This window comes from Lathamus discolor, chromosome Z (genome assembly GCF_037157495.1).
Source record: "Lathamus discolor isolate bLatDis1 chromosome Z, bLatDis1.hap1, whole genome shotgun sequence".
Classification (NCBI taxonomy): domain Eukaryota; kingdom Metazoa; phylum Chordata; class Aves; order Psittaciformes; family Psittacidae; genus Lathamus; species Lathamus discolor.
This window is the reverse complement of record NC_088909.1, coordinates 24,397,545-24,410,779: the sequence shown is the minus strand read 5'-3', so window position 1 is coordinate 24,410,779 and position 13,235 is coordinate 24,397,545. Positions and strand designations below refer to the sequence as shown.

Below are 13,235 nucleotides of genomic sequence, written 5' to 3'. Positions count from 1 at the left end.
TTCTCTGACAGCAGGACGGTGACCTTGGACCATCTCCAAAACTACGAGTAAGGAGGAACCAAGCGTCGTGCTCAGAGTCAAGGACAGAGACTGGCACGACAGCAAGTCTCATACGTAAAAAATCAGGTTGAAGTGAACTCTGGGGAAAGCTGGTGGCTTCTGAGGGGACAGAGGATCACCCAGGGTCCAGTCCGAGACAGGCAGGTGGGGAGAGATGCTAAAGAAATGGTCCAGGGAAGAATCAAGGCAAGCTCACGAGATTTTCTTTTAACTCAGTGCGTTTGCACAGAACTCACACACTGTGTCATTAAAAACAGACAACAGTGGAAAACTAGTTCTGGCCTTTGAGGCATTTCTGACCTAATTACGCTGAACTTGATGTGCTCAAAGCCCTTGAAAAGTGCTGCAGTTCAAGGCAGTTTCCTGATCAGCTCTGGGTTCAGACTAACTCCTGTATATCTGCACCCATCTGAGCCTGAGAAGTCGCACAAGGATTGCCCAAGTCACATAAGCTTTAAAGTGTCATTTCCAGTTCATCCCCCCAGGCTGTGAGTGTTTCTCTGCTGCCTGAAATGGCAATTTCAAAGCTTTGCCAGAGACACCCTTGGAAGAACCTGCCCCATCTCTCACCACCACGACGACACAGGTTGCTGAAGCCCAAAAGCACTTCCAAGTCCTGGCTGCCCTCCCTTCCCCGCAGAGCCCTCCACATCTGCCCAGCCTATGAGGAAGGGGAGAAACACCTCGTTGGGCCAGAAACCAGGACACTGAAAGGCAATTCCCCAGCCTACGGCAGGACGGCCTCCACCTTCTGGGCCAACCAAGCACTCTACCCTGCCTGTGACTGGAAAAGGAGCCTGCCAGCTTATCAAAGAAGAAACTGCTAGAGTATCACAGTAGCTGTGCCACATGCAGCTCTTCAGGGCTACTGCTCAGTGCAGTCCCAGGTACCGAGTGCTGACACCTTCCTCAGCCTCATGGACCCTCCGTAGTGCACGGATCTCTGAACTCAATAGTTTGCCGCTCCCAAACGTGAGTTTGCCCTCTCAGGCAATCCAGTGATTGCACTCAACCTTCTCTCCCCAAAACATCATCCTCAGCTGTAGCACGGCTGGGACTGCAATGGCAAGGGTTAAGCTCCACGCTGTGCATGGGTTTACGTGCCCTAATCCGTTCAAAAGCCCCAACAGCCCTCTGAGACCATGTGTTAGTTTTCCCCTGGGGCATCTATTTTTCTGAGACGAATCTCTCAAACAAACCTCAGCTTCTGCCGCTCCTCCTCTTCCTGATCAACAAAACGCTTCCACTGGAAGTGGGCCGTGATGGCACTCTGATTGTGGATGACCAGGGATCTTAGCTTTGACAGCGTGACAGAAGTCTTCTCAACTGTCAAGGAGCTCTTGTCAAGCCTGATGTTGACATTTACAGCTGTTCCACAAAGGCTTTTGTGAACATCTTCACCTGGAACAAAGCAAAAGCAAGTCTCGCCTCATCTCACTTGCTGACGGAAGTACAAGGAATAGAGCAATCTGCAGGCAACAGAAGAAAGAGCTGCAGTTTTGAGCTGCATAAGCAGTTCCCCGGATCAGGACACTTAGCATATCCTGACAGCTGCACATGCTACAGCATGAGGATGTCCTGGCACCACCTTAGGCACCTTATTTTGGGGGTCGTTCGTGGAGATGTATCTTTTCAGATGTGCCCGGGTGCCCTTTGGGCTGCCATCCCACTCAGGTCACAGGGAATTCTACATCCAAGTCACTCAGGGACGCTGAGGAGCGCCACCTCAGCCATGCCTTGCCCAGGGTCTCCTGCAGGCAGGAGATGCCCCCAGTGTCGTGTCATCCTCATCTCCTGGTCCTGAAATATTGGGCATAGCTCTGATCTCAGAACCCAAGCGGGAGCATTTGAAATGCAATGGAGAAGGGCAGAAACAACAATGGAAACTACAGAGCAGCTTCTGTGCTGAGCTCTGCACTCAACAGGCTGCTACTGGGCCCTCGGATCCATCTGCCAACTCCTTCTTTGGCTCCTGCTACGGTCACAGCCAGGTGCCTCACCACTGCCCGCACATTCTTCCTTGTCAAACGTGCTGCTGTTACCACTTCACCACCGGAGAAGTGAGTCCCTTCACTAGGGTAAGTGTCCTCTGGAAGGCTGGAGACTTACTTCCAGCACCAGAGCAACACGCACAGCAGCACAGCCATTTCAAAGTGTTTCTCCAAGGTGGTGTTCACGACCTACCTTCAGACATCATTGCACCCTCACATTACTGACTCCAGCCAGCCCTAGCAGCAGCTTGCTCATAAACCTCACCACTAAAGAACTGCTGCTAACAAGGCGGTTTCTACAGAATCATTCCCAGGCTACAGCAAAGCTCAGAGCACCCTAATGGCTACCGCTGCCACAGTTACTGCTCCTCCTGGTCACAAGTCCTCAGCATGGCCCAGCTCTCAGCACAGCACCAACTGTACCCATGCAGCACATCACAAGAAGAGGGTCTCTACCTCAAAGGCCTTCCCAGGAACTGTAACACAACAGATCGGGATGAAAAGCAAAGACCCGTCAGGAGAGCTCTAGGGGACAGGTTGCAGGCTCTTCAGAGAGCTCTCTTGCACGTTAAAAGCCATCTCCTTTTCAGTCAGGCTCCCTGCTGTGAGTTCTTCTGCAATGGAGCACCCAGAATATTCGCCATCGCCCCCGGTGCACCGTGCGCAGGAAGATCTGCCTGCCTTGTTACAGGCTGAAATATTCCAGCACAGGAATATCTGGCAGCCAGCAGGGGAGCTTTGCTCTACTCAGCGTGAAGGAACCTTGCAGAAGGGATTCAACAGGACAATGAAGCCACCAGATGATGACAGACAGCGCAGACACCGCTCTGATTCGAAGGACACACGGAGGGTGCACCACGCGCTTACCTGTGTCATAGTGAACGATCATCGGACTCGTATAAACACCGGTCTTTGGTGGGTGGAATTCCACCGTGACTTCCATCGCTTCTCCAACGCCAAGAGTCCCAATGGAGGGATCCACAGAGAAAGGGCTGCAACACAAAGAGAGAGATCAGGACTGTATGGGAGATCCGGGCCCTCCGTTAAGTTTGCAGTCTAGTTCGCTTCAGCTCACTTGTGCAAGCAAGGAGCAAGCAAACCACAGTCGGTACAAGAAAACCAGAACATCCAGGATCAGAAATGGAGCGGGTGACTCTCCCTGCTGAAAGAGAACCAGACCTCAGAAGATCCCGCGGTATACCACGACCCCAGCCCCCCACACTCTGCACCCAGTTCTCAGTTCTCAGCTCTTCACCTCTGCACACGTGCAATCCAGTTACTCAGAATTCTGCTTTTTTGTGTAGTTCACTTAAAACTTTCCTAATGCTTCCCATTTCTTTATTGCAACTTGGAACTGAAATAGTTCATTGCCGAAGTTCGGGAACTCTTAAAACCCTTGTCAAGGAGCTCTCAACACACGCTCTATTACCCAGTAGAGTAGTTGGCAAGCGCCTTGCAAATAGATGCTAGACTTCACTGGGTATTTACTGTGGTGGTGCCTCTCACCAGCTCATTGCTTGCCTGTTTCTTGAGGCTGTGTTTGGGATCCGTGACCTGAGCCCCTCGAACTGTCCTCTGCCACACAGCACCTTCTTCAGCAGTCAAGCTGCCTTCCTACCTTGCCTCTTCCAACCCAACAGCATCAGACCTGCAAGATGCTGCGTTGGAGACACCACTGCAGTGTAAAACTTGCTTGCAGAGCTTTCTCAAAACACTGCAAGCAATGGCAAACCCCACGTGTCCTGCCCATCTCCAGCACCTCAGATGCTCTGCCTCCTTTTTCTCACAGTTTACAAGCCCATGACCACGCAACAGCGTTTTGCGCAAGGGATGAGCTCCTTTACCTCAGAGTGGTGATGCTGTAGCAAGCCTCCCGCTTCCCCACGTTGCGCACCAGCAGAGTTTTCTGGGTGCTGAACCTGACTGGACACTCGGAGAAGTTCAGCTGCTCAGGGAAGTCCAGGCTGGCTCGGGCACCTATGGCTCGGATAGGCACAAAGAACTTCTCCCTCTCTGTGATGATGATAAGCTCGTCGAAATAATCCTGCAGGGAGAGAAACAATCTCAGCACAGTGCCTTTAGCACCATGCCCATGGCAGAAGAAGAGCTGCTGGTTTCTGTGACTCTCACAGTAGCATTCGGCAATGGACATGCACTTTTTACCTTCATGGCCTTTCATTACAGATTATTTCACAAGCAGGGGCAGCCAGGGACCATGGGGCAGATCCTCTTTAGTTTCTACAGGCATGCTGCCCGAGGGTAGGCCAGAGTATTGAACTACATTTAAGCAGCAAACAGAAGATGAGGAAAAGGCCATGCACAGGCAGCAGACTCTCAGCCCTGAAGCCAACAGACGTTACGTTAAATATTCCACCACTGAAGGGGAAAACAGCCTGAAACAGGCAAGAGCCTCCAGCCTATGGGAGCACAACCTTCACCCCCAGGAAAGAGTCTCCCCCAGGTCTAGATCCAGTGCAACTCCACTGAACGCAGGCCACTTCTTCAAAACCCACACCACATGCCTGCTTTGGAACCCAGCCCTGCAGGTTCACCTTCCCCTCAAGGCGCCATCTCTCGGGACCTCCACTCTCACCTTGTCCTCATCAGGTCTGAAAAGGATGCGGTAGGTTGAAGACATGCCCGGTGCTACCTTATAGTCCTCATTACTCGGGCTGATCAACTCGAAGTAAGGAGAATTCCCCAGGATGACGTTCAGCAGACGAGGAACCTGCAGGGAAGACACAAGTAGGATTTTGTCGCTTGTGGAAACATGAGAAGGGACCAGGACAGGCCATGTGACATCCTTCCTTACCACCTTTCCAAAACACTTTTAGCTCTGAAGCTACACGCACGTAACACACGAGGGTGGACTTGAATCCCTTCTGCTGAGCTACACAGCTGCAGCACAGAGACAGTAGGAACAACACGCCCTGCTCTGAAGGCAGCAGGAAGGAGATGCAGTACCTCAAGTCACCTGCGTATTCAACAAGCCCAAAGAACATGCTTGCTTCTGCCTGCACGCATCCATGCAGTCATACCTCTGGAGGGGGAATGTATTATCTGAAGGCAAACCAGCGTGCGTTATACGGGGAGGGAAGGAAGTCACTTCTGACACACCAGGGTGGAGCGGGGTGGTCAAGCTGCGGTGCTAGTCATGGCGGTGGACCAGCAAGAGAAGCAGACCACAGACACTCTGGGCTTCCTGAGAATAAAAGCTTACCTCAAGAGCAAAAGGACGAGCGCAGGAAGACAAAAGAACAACCCCAGGAAGAAGCAGATGGCTAAGAGAATTTAAAGGGGGCTGCAAAGCAGCAAGGGAGATCCGTAATACAAGCAAAGGCTGGTGCAGAGATGAGAACACCCAACGTGCCTCTACGATGGATACCACAGGCACGGAGACAGCAAACAGACATTCTCTAGCACACAGGCAGCAACGCCCCAGCACCCAATCTCATCTCAGAAAGCATAACAAGGAGACTTTGAATGGCAGGCAGCTCCACTGATGAACACGACGAGCCTTGGAAAAAATGGAGGCTCATTCTGCACCCCTGACCCAAGCCTGGTGACCCATGGCCAAGGCAGCCCTGGACGCTCTAAACACCCTTTGCTCCCACCAATGCCCTGGGGCAGCAAGCTCCAGGAGCCCATTTCCCACTGCAGCCACACGTTCTGGTCGCCAAGTCCCTTGGCACGTGAGCCCATGTGGCAAAGATCTTCAGCAAGAGCCACCCAGGATGCCTCTGAGGGTGCTGAGGAGCAGCCTGAAGACAGGAAAGCAATTCGACAGCAAGTAGGCAAGAGCAGTAAGCATAGAGTGCAGCACTTCCGTATCGGAGTGAATACAGAGCACCTATTGGGCTCGATTACACTTTGCCTCTGTTACACATTGCTGCTAGCTGCAGTTTTAGGGGGTAGACAACCTCAGCTACCACGCAGGATACATCAGTAGGATTCCGAGGAATGTGGGAAACTCGTGAGACAGAGCACAATGTTCCTTTTCTCCAGGACATGACCAAAACCCAGCAAAATTAGAACATAATGAACTCTCTTGGGATTAGCATCTCTATCTTTGTGCATTTAAATATGTCAAGGGTTTTCCTTAGAGCTCATCTGCCTTTTACACCAGGGCTCTCCGACGCCTGAGGTTGTACCAGCTTCACAACTGATTCATTTTGGGTAAAATCAACAGTTCACACACTGCCTCCCCTTCACAGGGCATAGAAATCCCAAGCTGCAGCTGTTACCAGTCTATTACGTTTTATTGGGAATGGCACCAACATCAATGCAGGTGTTGTTTTCCACTTGGGAAGCACGAATAGAGCAAATTCACTGTTTGCCTCTTTGCTGGTACTTGGCAAAGGCAAACATTCTGAGGTGCTGCACGGATGAGGGAGCAGCTGAAGCCAAAAGGCACAGTGGGAACGAAGCAGAGCAGTAGGAAAAGAGAAACTGAGGCCCATTTTAATAAACGAAGGGCACACCTGCAGCAAAGATTGCCCAAAGTCACTGTGAACCACACCAGTGGTGTCCCTTGGGCATAGGTACCCACATTGCAACTTCCCAGTATGCCCAAGCTACACCAGGAATGACACAGTACTCTCTGGGAGTAACTGAGGGACCGTACCTTCATCCTTCCTTGCCAAAGGCTCTTCCATGCTCTACCACGTCCCTGTAAAACCTGTTATCTCAGGAGATACTCTGACTTCTCTTGCTGTTCCTCCCCCTACATTAAGCCCTGACGGTGTCACTCCTTTTGTCCCCTCCTTTGTTTCTCCCAACAGGGAGATTTGAGGAGGGCGTTAATTCACCTGCACACTTCCACCTCCCCCCCGCTCCCCGCTGTGCCCTCCTCTCACACACACGTCTTGCTCTTTCTTACACAACCGGATCCTGAATTACGCCTGTTTCTCACCTTTCTCTGCTTCCAGCACACTTCCTCTTACGTACCAAGAGAATCCCTGTGCGGAAGAAAGCGCTCCGCGACAGGACATTGAACTCAGCCCCTTTCCTCCCTCCTGTCTTTTCCCACCAGCTTGCTCTTGGCACATGCCTCACTGGAGCAAACGTTTCCCCAGCTGAAATTCAAAAGGTCTCCATTTCCCCCTCTACAGCAGAGCAGAACAAAGTTGCTGCCACTTCTCAACTTCTCCCTGCTCATTTTTCTTAGGAAATCTCAACAGGATCACAATCTTTCCCGTTCAAGTTGGAGACCTTCAGGAGCACATTACCCTGCCTGTGCTGGGATTCTCCAAAGAGAAAGCACAGCCACGCTGGCTTAGAAACACCTGAGCAGAACCGAACTAAGCTTAGCAGGAGCCTCAAGTGGCACCTCAAGTCCTCCCCTTTAACTGCTGCTGCTAAGCCAGCCTGTTTCCCCTGCTCTTCCAAAACACCCAGCCTGGAGTGCTAATGCCAGGAGTTACAACTTAATCCAGCACAAAGTGGAGAAAACTCAAGCCCTGTGCTTTGACACGGAGTTGCACACAGGGGGCTCAACAGGCTGAGAGAGGGAAACATGCCCTGCCAGAAACCAAGATTAACCAAGGAGCCACCGGGACATGGTGCACACTCGCGGTAAAGCATGACAGCAGGCAAGCACTGCCCAGCCCTCGACATTCCCATCAGTCCAGGGCTTTCAAGGGGAAGCATGCTGGCTCAGAAAGCTCCTTTGGCTTAGTTACCACCAGTGCGCGGCCAAAACCAGCGGCAGAATCCCCAGCATGGCAACATTTCCCCCATCTTGCAGAATCACGCTGCTGAGACATTTTATTCTGGATACGCTGCGCTGCAGCAGGTAACTTGCTCTGCTGCACACCACGTGAATTCCACTGCTCTCCTCCTCCAGCCCAGTGCTCAGCCTCCACAGCCCAGCACTTACCCTGTCGATGTTCCTCAGAGCTAGCGCCGCTATGTAGAACTGGCGGGGAACGTAGTTCTCAAACACCACCTCGGATGGGAACGGCTGGAACAACCTCTGGTCCAGGCCAACTGCTGAGAACTGCAGATGCAAGACAGAGCAGAGAGAGCTTCAGCTGCTGGGAGAAAGATTAACGAATGAAGATCCCACACTGATCTCCAGTAAATACAGTCTCTTGGTGAGTACATCTGCCCAGCTCACACTAGGAGATGGGAGCCCACCCACCTCCGCTCTCAGCTCACAAAACGTTTCTGGACCATGTTGAGCAGCCTCAAGCTAAGAAGCTCTTTTGCAGGCTGTTTCTCCAGGCTGCCTTCTCCAAAAGGCAAAGCAGCGCCCACCTCCAGCAGAGCCCTCTGCTAAGGGGCTCACTCAGCTCCAGACGCTTGCTGGAACAGTCACGAGCACTCAGGGAGCAAGCAAAACCCAGGAGTTTCCAGGAGCCTCCACAGGAAACAATTTGCAGGTGAACTTCCCTCTGAGACAGCGAGACTGAGTCCCACGCATCCCAAATATCTTTTTGGTTTTTTGATGCAGACCCGAGAAACCAGTCGGAAGACACCAGTACCAGGGAGGAAAGGCCAACAAGAAAGTAACAGGGCAGGAGGGAAACAGACAAATGAGGTGAATGCTGGATGGGGATGAAGTTTCAGCTGAAGTCTCAGCATCACGGGGCAACTTGAGCTAGACTGCAATTCGTATCCCCTTTCCCCACGAGCTTTAAGTTGATGCTTCACTGTATTCTCTTACTGCTCGTTTCTTGAACACCGCTGCAGAAGCAGCTCTGAAAAATGCACGCAAAGACCAAACGCTGACCCAGCAGAGGCAGTACTTGGAGATAATTCCTCCCTGCTTGCTCTCCCCTCTCCCAGCTGCACTGCTGTCACTCGAGAGACACAGGCAGCTCTCCCGCTTCTCCACAAAAGCCACGCTCAGGCCGAGCCCAGTAGCTGTAGCACTGCCAGTTATTTGGGCACCCGTCTTACGTGTTCCCACCTCCTGTGCTGCCTGGGGCAACCCGTAACCGATGTGCTACATCAGGTCTCTTGCTGGCAGCTTTCTGCTTAACAGCCTACCTCAGTCATCCACCCACCTGGACTGTGTGTTAGACTGAGCAGTCCTGCAAGAAAAGCAGCTTTGAACATCCACCTAAGAGAACACTGATCCAGGCAAAGCGCATCCACTCTTCTCTGCCCAGCAAAACCCACCCACTGCAGCAGAGGTTCCACTGCCTTTGTGCAGACCAGGACTTCAATGGCTCATTGGAGAAATGTGTTTTTTGCCTTTCCCCCAGCACAAAGAACTCCACCACCACCAGTTGGAAATGACAACAGGACCTCATCACCAAGCTGCTTGGGTAAGCTGGAGGCAAGGCTGCCACAAGCACGTGCCCTCTTCAAATGTCACATCAAACGGCAAGGAGAAGAGCAGGGAAAGGCTACCTTTTGATGGGAGACTTCACCCATGTCCCGAAGCTGGGTAGCCCGGGGACGCCTCATCTCCCGAGGGCTGGCCAGCCTCTGCCTGGTGGTGAGAGACTCTTCTGCCTCTCTGACCAGCTTCGGATTACGAGATGCTACCACTCTGCTCTGGAATCCATCCGCCCTTCTGGAGGACCTCATGGGCCGGGGGGTCTTGCCACTGGCCATGTCGCAGAGGTCGCCTGGAAGAAGCAACAGTTGGACAATCCACAACCCCAGAACCTTAAAACCCTGGACCCATGGAACCCTGGAACCCCGCAACCTCAGGCAAGGGCTCTTAAAGCTCACCCAGTTCTAACCCCCTGCCACGGGCAGGGACACCTTCCACTAGGGCAGGTTGCTCCAAGCCCCGTCCAACCTGGCCTTGAACACTGCCAGGGATGGGGCAGCCACAGCTTCTCTGGGCAACCTGTGCCAAGGCCTCGCCATTCCTGGCACACCCAAAGGACACAGCTGTGTCTCCAGCCTCTGGCATCCTTCCTAAGCGGAGAACACAGGGCCTCCCCACCCTCATTCATGATTAGACCATATTTAGGCTCCATTCATAGACGTAAAACCCCACAACAAACAGACCCTGAGCCAAAACAGCCTTTTGCTCTGGGGGCAGTCCCACGAGCCACACAGACGCACCAGGCGCTACTGGCACTTCTCACCCTCTCTGCAAGGAGCCTGATGATGTTTCTAACTAACTCAGCACAGAGTTCAAGACTCTGATTAAGAACTATAGTTTCTCAAGGCTACTTTGCCTGGCTCACGTTACAAAGATTATCTGGCAAAAACGGCTCCTTCCAGGCAGGAAATCACCCCACTGCCCAAGAGCATTTCTCCATGCAGAAGGACGCCCTAATTTTCACTTGTTAACACCCAAACTCCAGGCTCCCTCCAGGCACTCCAGGCTGCCACAGCAGGAAAAAAGCAGGAAACCATCGAAGGCACATGAGCAATTAGCTCAGAGCTACGTAAAATCCAGGATGATATTCCCTCCTGCTTCCCTGTGCTCCACATCACCTCTGCTGTGTGCACTTGCTGTACACAGCAAGACAGCATCTAGGCAAAGATGGCCATTCCCTGCCCCTCGACTGCTCCCCACACCCTGCAAGCAAGGCAATCACTTCATTCCTTTACTGCCAAGGCAGCGACAGCACGGCACGTGTTTGTGGTGCCGGGCCCTCCACGGCTTCAGGAAACAAGGCTACCGTTTCCTTTTGTCCTTGCAAGAAACTCCAGAGCTCTGCACTGCCCTACGGACAGGAGGACCTGCTGCAGCAAGAGCTGGGATTTAGAGCTGGAAATAACTCCTTTTCAAGGGAGAAACCTAATGGGGATGATCCAGCATTAAGCTGGGTTTCAGTGGTTTCTTACCGGGTCTTAAGAATAACTGCCTTATTCGTTCCAATTCTCCGAGCTGTGATTTCACTTCACTTGAAACGAACCCTGTCGTCGCCCCCACAACGCTTATTTCCAGAGGGCTTCCAACCTCCAGAGCCCAGCCAGCCCAGCAGCTTCCCCCCGCGCCCTGGAGCAAGGCTCTTCCACAGCCCCAGAGCCTGCAGGGACCAGCCTCCCAGAGGAGCAGGAAAGGAGCACAACGGAGCAATCGGGCACATCTCCCTGCAGGGGCAGGACAAACCAGCCACCAGGACACAGCACCCCTCCAGCCCACCACCCCACGGCTCCCTGCTCCCCACCTCAGACAGCCAAGGCTCCCTTTGCTGCAGGACCTACAGCCTAGCTCCAAGTCTCTACCCTCACTGCAAGTTGCACGGCAATTTCAGAGCCCGTTCAAGCCCTTCTACCTGCCCAGCCCTGCTCTTAGCCCAGGGATGTTTAAATCCTGCCGGCTATCACACAACTGCCCCATCCCTGCTGCCAGCGGAGCTGCCTCCTCCCTGCCCAGGGCCAGACGCTACCTGAGCACGGGTGATTCACGCTTCTCCTGGAGGATTCCTCCGTGCGGGGCCCAGCCTTGGCTCCTGAATGCCCTCGCGCTGCTCGGCAGCTGTGGGCAGCTGCAGGGACAGGAGCCGCCCAGGGACGCCTCGGTGTGGCTCTTGCCCACCAGCACAGCAGCTAACTGCTGCTGGGCTGCCAACAGCCAGGGGAACCTGGGCAGCAAAGGACAGGGCTGGCACCTGGGCTGCCCAGCCCCTCTCCTCAACGCTCTGGCTTTGCCAGCTAGGGCAGGGTTTCACCAGCGCCTCGAGGAAGCAGAGCTCAGAGCCTGACAGTAGCTCAAGCCTGCTCCTGCCTCAGCGGCTCAGCAACTCCTGCTCTCACTGGGCCACGGCTGCTGCTCGCATTTAACAGCAGCAGCTCCCCTGTACGTCACAATAGGCGAGGGCCACACGTGGCTTCCACGGCCACCGCAGGGCCTTGCTAAAGCTACAGCCTTGCGGATCCCTGCAGCCCCCCTACGCCTTCAATGTCTCCCCCGCAGTGAAGCCCTGCACCAGGGCTAAAGTGCACCTTACAGCAGCATTTGGTCACGCTCCGTGAGCGACACATAAATTGCTGGAGACACCGCAGATGAGCCAAGAATTTCCCTGCTTCAGCAGGAAAGAAAAAAGCTTCCGCACTGACTACAAAGCAACCATTTAATTCCTACTTTGCTGGCCCACGAGGAGCCCCGCCACACCAGGGCCATGGCCAGGCTGCCTTTGGGGTGACCCCTGTTGCTGTCCCTGGTGAGCGCCCGTCGATGACTTTGTACCCATTAAGCCTGCGCACACGGGCACACGCACCACACAAGGCCACCCAACTGCCCGGGGCATCTCAGCTGCCAGGAGCTTCACACGTTTGCAGCACAGCGTTTGCCAGAAACAAAAGCTTCCCATGAGACTCGGGGCCACAGGCAAAGCAAATCCTCACACCTGCCTGGCGGGGAACGTGGAGCCCTCACTTTGAAACCAACACTCATCATCTGGGCCTTTACAACACAGGCAGGGAGGATATGAGCCCCGAGTGCTAACTGGCTCTCCAGGCAGCCAGCCTCTGGAAACACTCCAAAACATGTCCCGCACCATGTCCAGCCACGAATCCAGCTGGAAACTGGAGAGCTCAGGCAAAGACACCTCAGGCGTGACACCCCTGTGTGCTGAAGGCACCAAGGCAGAAGCTCTCTAACTAAAGGAAACCTCTTACAAAAGCTCTACCACAGCTGACATCATTAATAGGAGCCCACTAGTAGAGCTTCCTGCTATTTCCTTCATAACCTTCAACTGCCAGCCAACGCTGAGACAGCCCAAGCTCCCTTCCAGGGTCATAGAATCATAGAATAGTTAGGGTTGGAAAGGGCCTCAAGATCATCTAGTTCCAACCCCCCTGCCATGGCCAGGGACACCTCACGCTAAACCATCCCACGCAAGGCTTCATCCAACCTGGCCTCGCACACCGCCAGGGATGGAGCACTCACAACCTCCCTGGGCAACCCATTCCAGTGTCTCACCACCCTAACAGGAAAGAATTTCCTCCTTAGATCCAATCTAAACTTCCCCTGTTTAAGTTTTAACCCCTTACCCCTTGTGCTGTCACTACAGTCCCTGATGAAGAGTCCCTCCCCAGCATCCCTATAGGCCCCCTTCAGGTACTGGAAGGCTGCTATTAGGTCCCCACGCAGCCTTCTCTTCTCCACGCTGAACAGCCCCAACTTGCTCAGCCTATCTTCATACGGGAGGCACTCCAGTCCCCTGATCATCCTCGTGGCCCTCCTCTGGACTTGTTCCAGCAGTTCCATGTCCTTTTTATGTCGAGGACACCAGAACTGCACACAATACTCCAGGTGAGGTC

At 53.5% G+C, this 13,235-nt stretch overlaps 1 protein-coding gene across 1 annotated transcript in view; it reads right to left on the bottom strand.

The window, feature by feature from the left end:
• LOC136005865 (hydrocephalus-inducing protein-like) overlaps nucleotides 1-13,235 on the bottom strand; it is a gene marked incomplete at its 5' end in the record, with an annotated part of 57,974 nt that overhangs the window by 38,221 nt on the left and 6,518 nt on the right. The window contains 6 exons of the mRNA XM_065663758.1: nucleotides 1,256-1,461; nucleotides 2,919-3,043; nucleotides 3,896-4,095; nucleotides 4,645-4,779; nucleotides 7,930-8,049; nucleotides 9,411-9,527. Of these exons, the coding sequence (XP_065519830.1) occupies nucleotides 1,256-1,461; nucleotides 2,919-3,043; nucleotides 3,896-4,095; nucleotides 4,645-4,779; nucleotides 7,930-8,049; nucleotides 9,411-9,527 (903 nt within the window). The remainder of the gene's footprint in view (nucleotides 1-1,255; nucleotides 1,462-2,918; nucleotides 3,044-3,895; nucleotides 4,096-4,644; nucleotides 4,780-7,929; nucleotides 8,050-9,410; nucleotides 9,528-13,235) is intronic.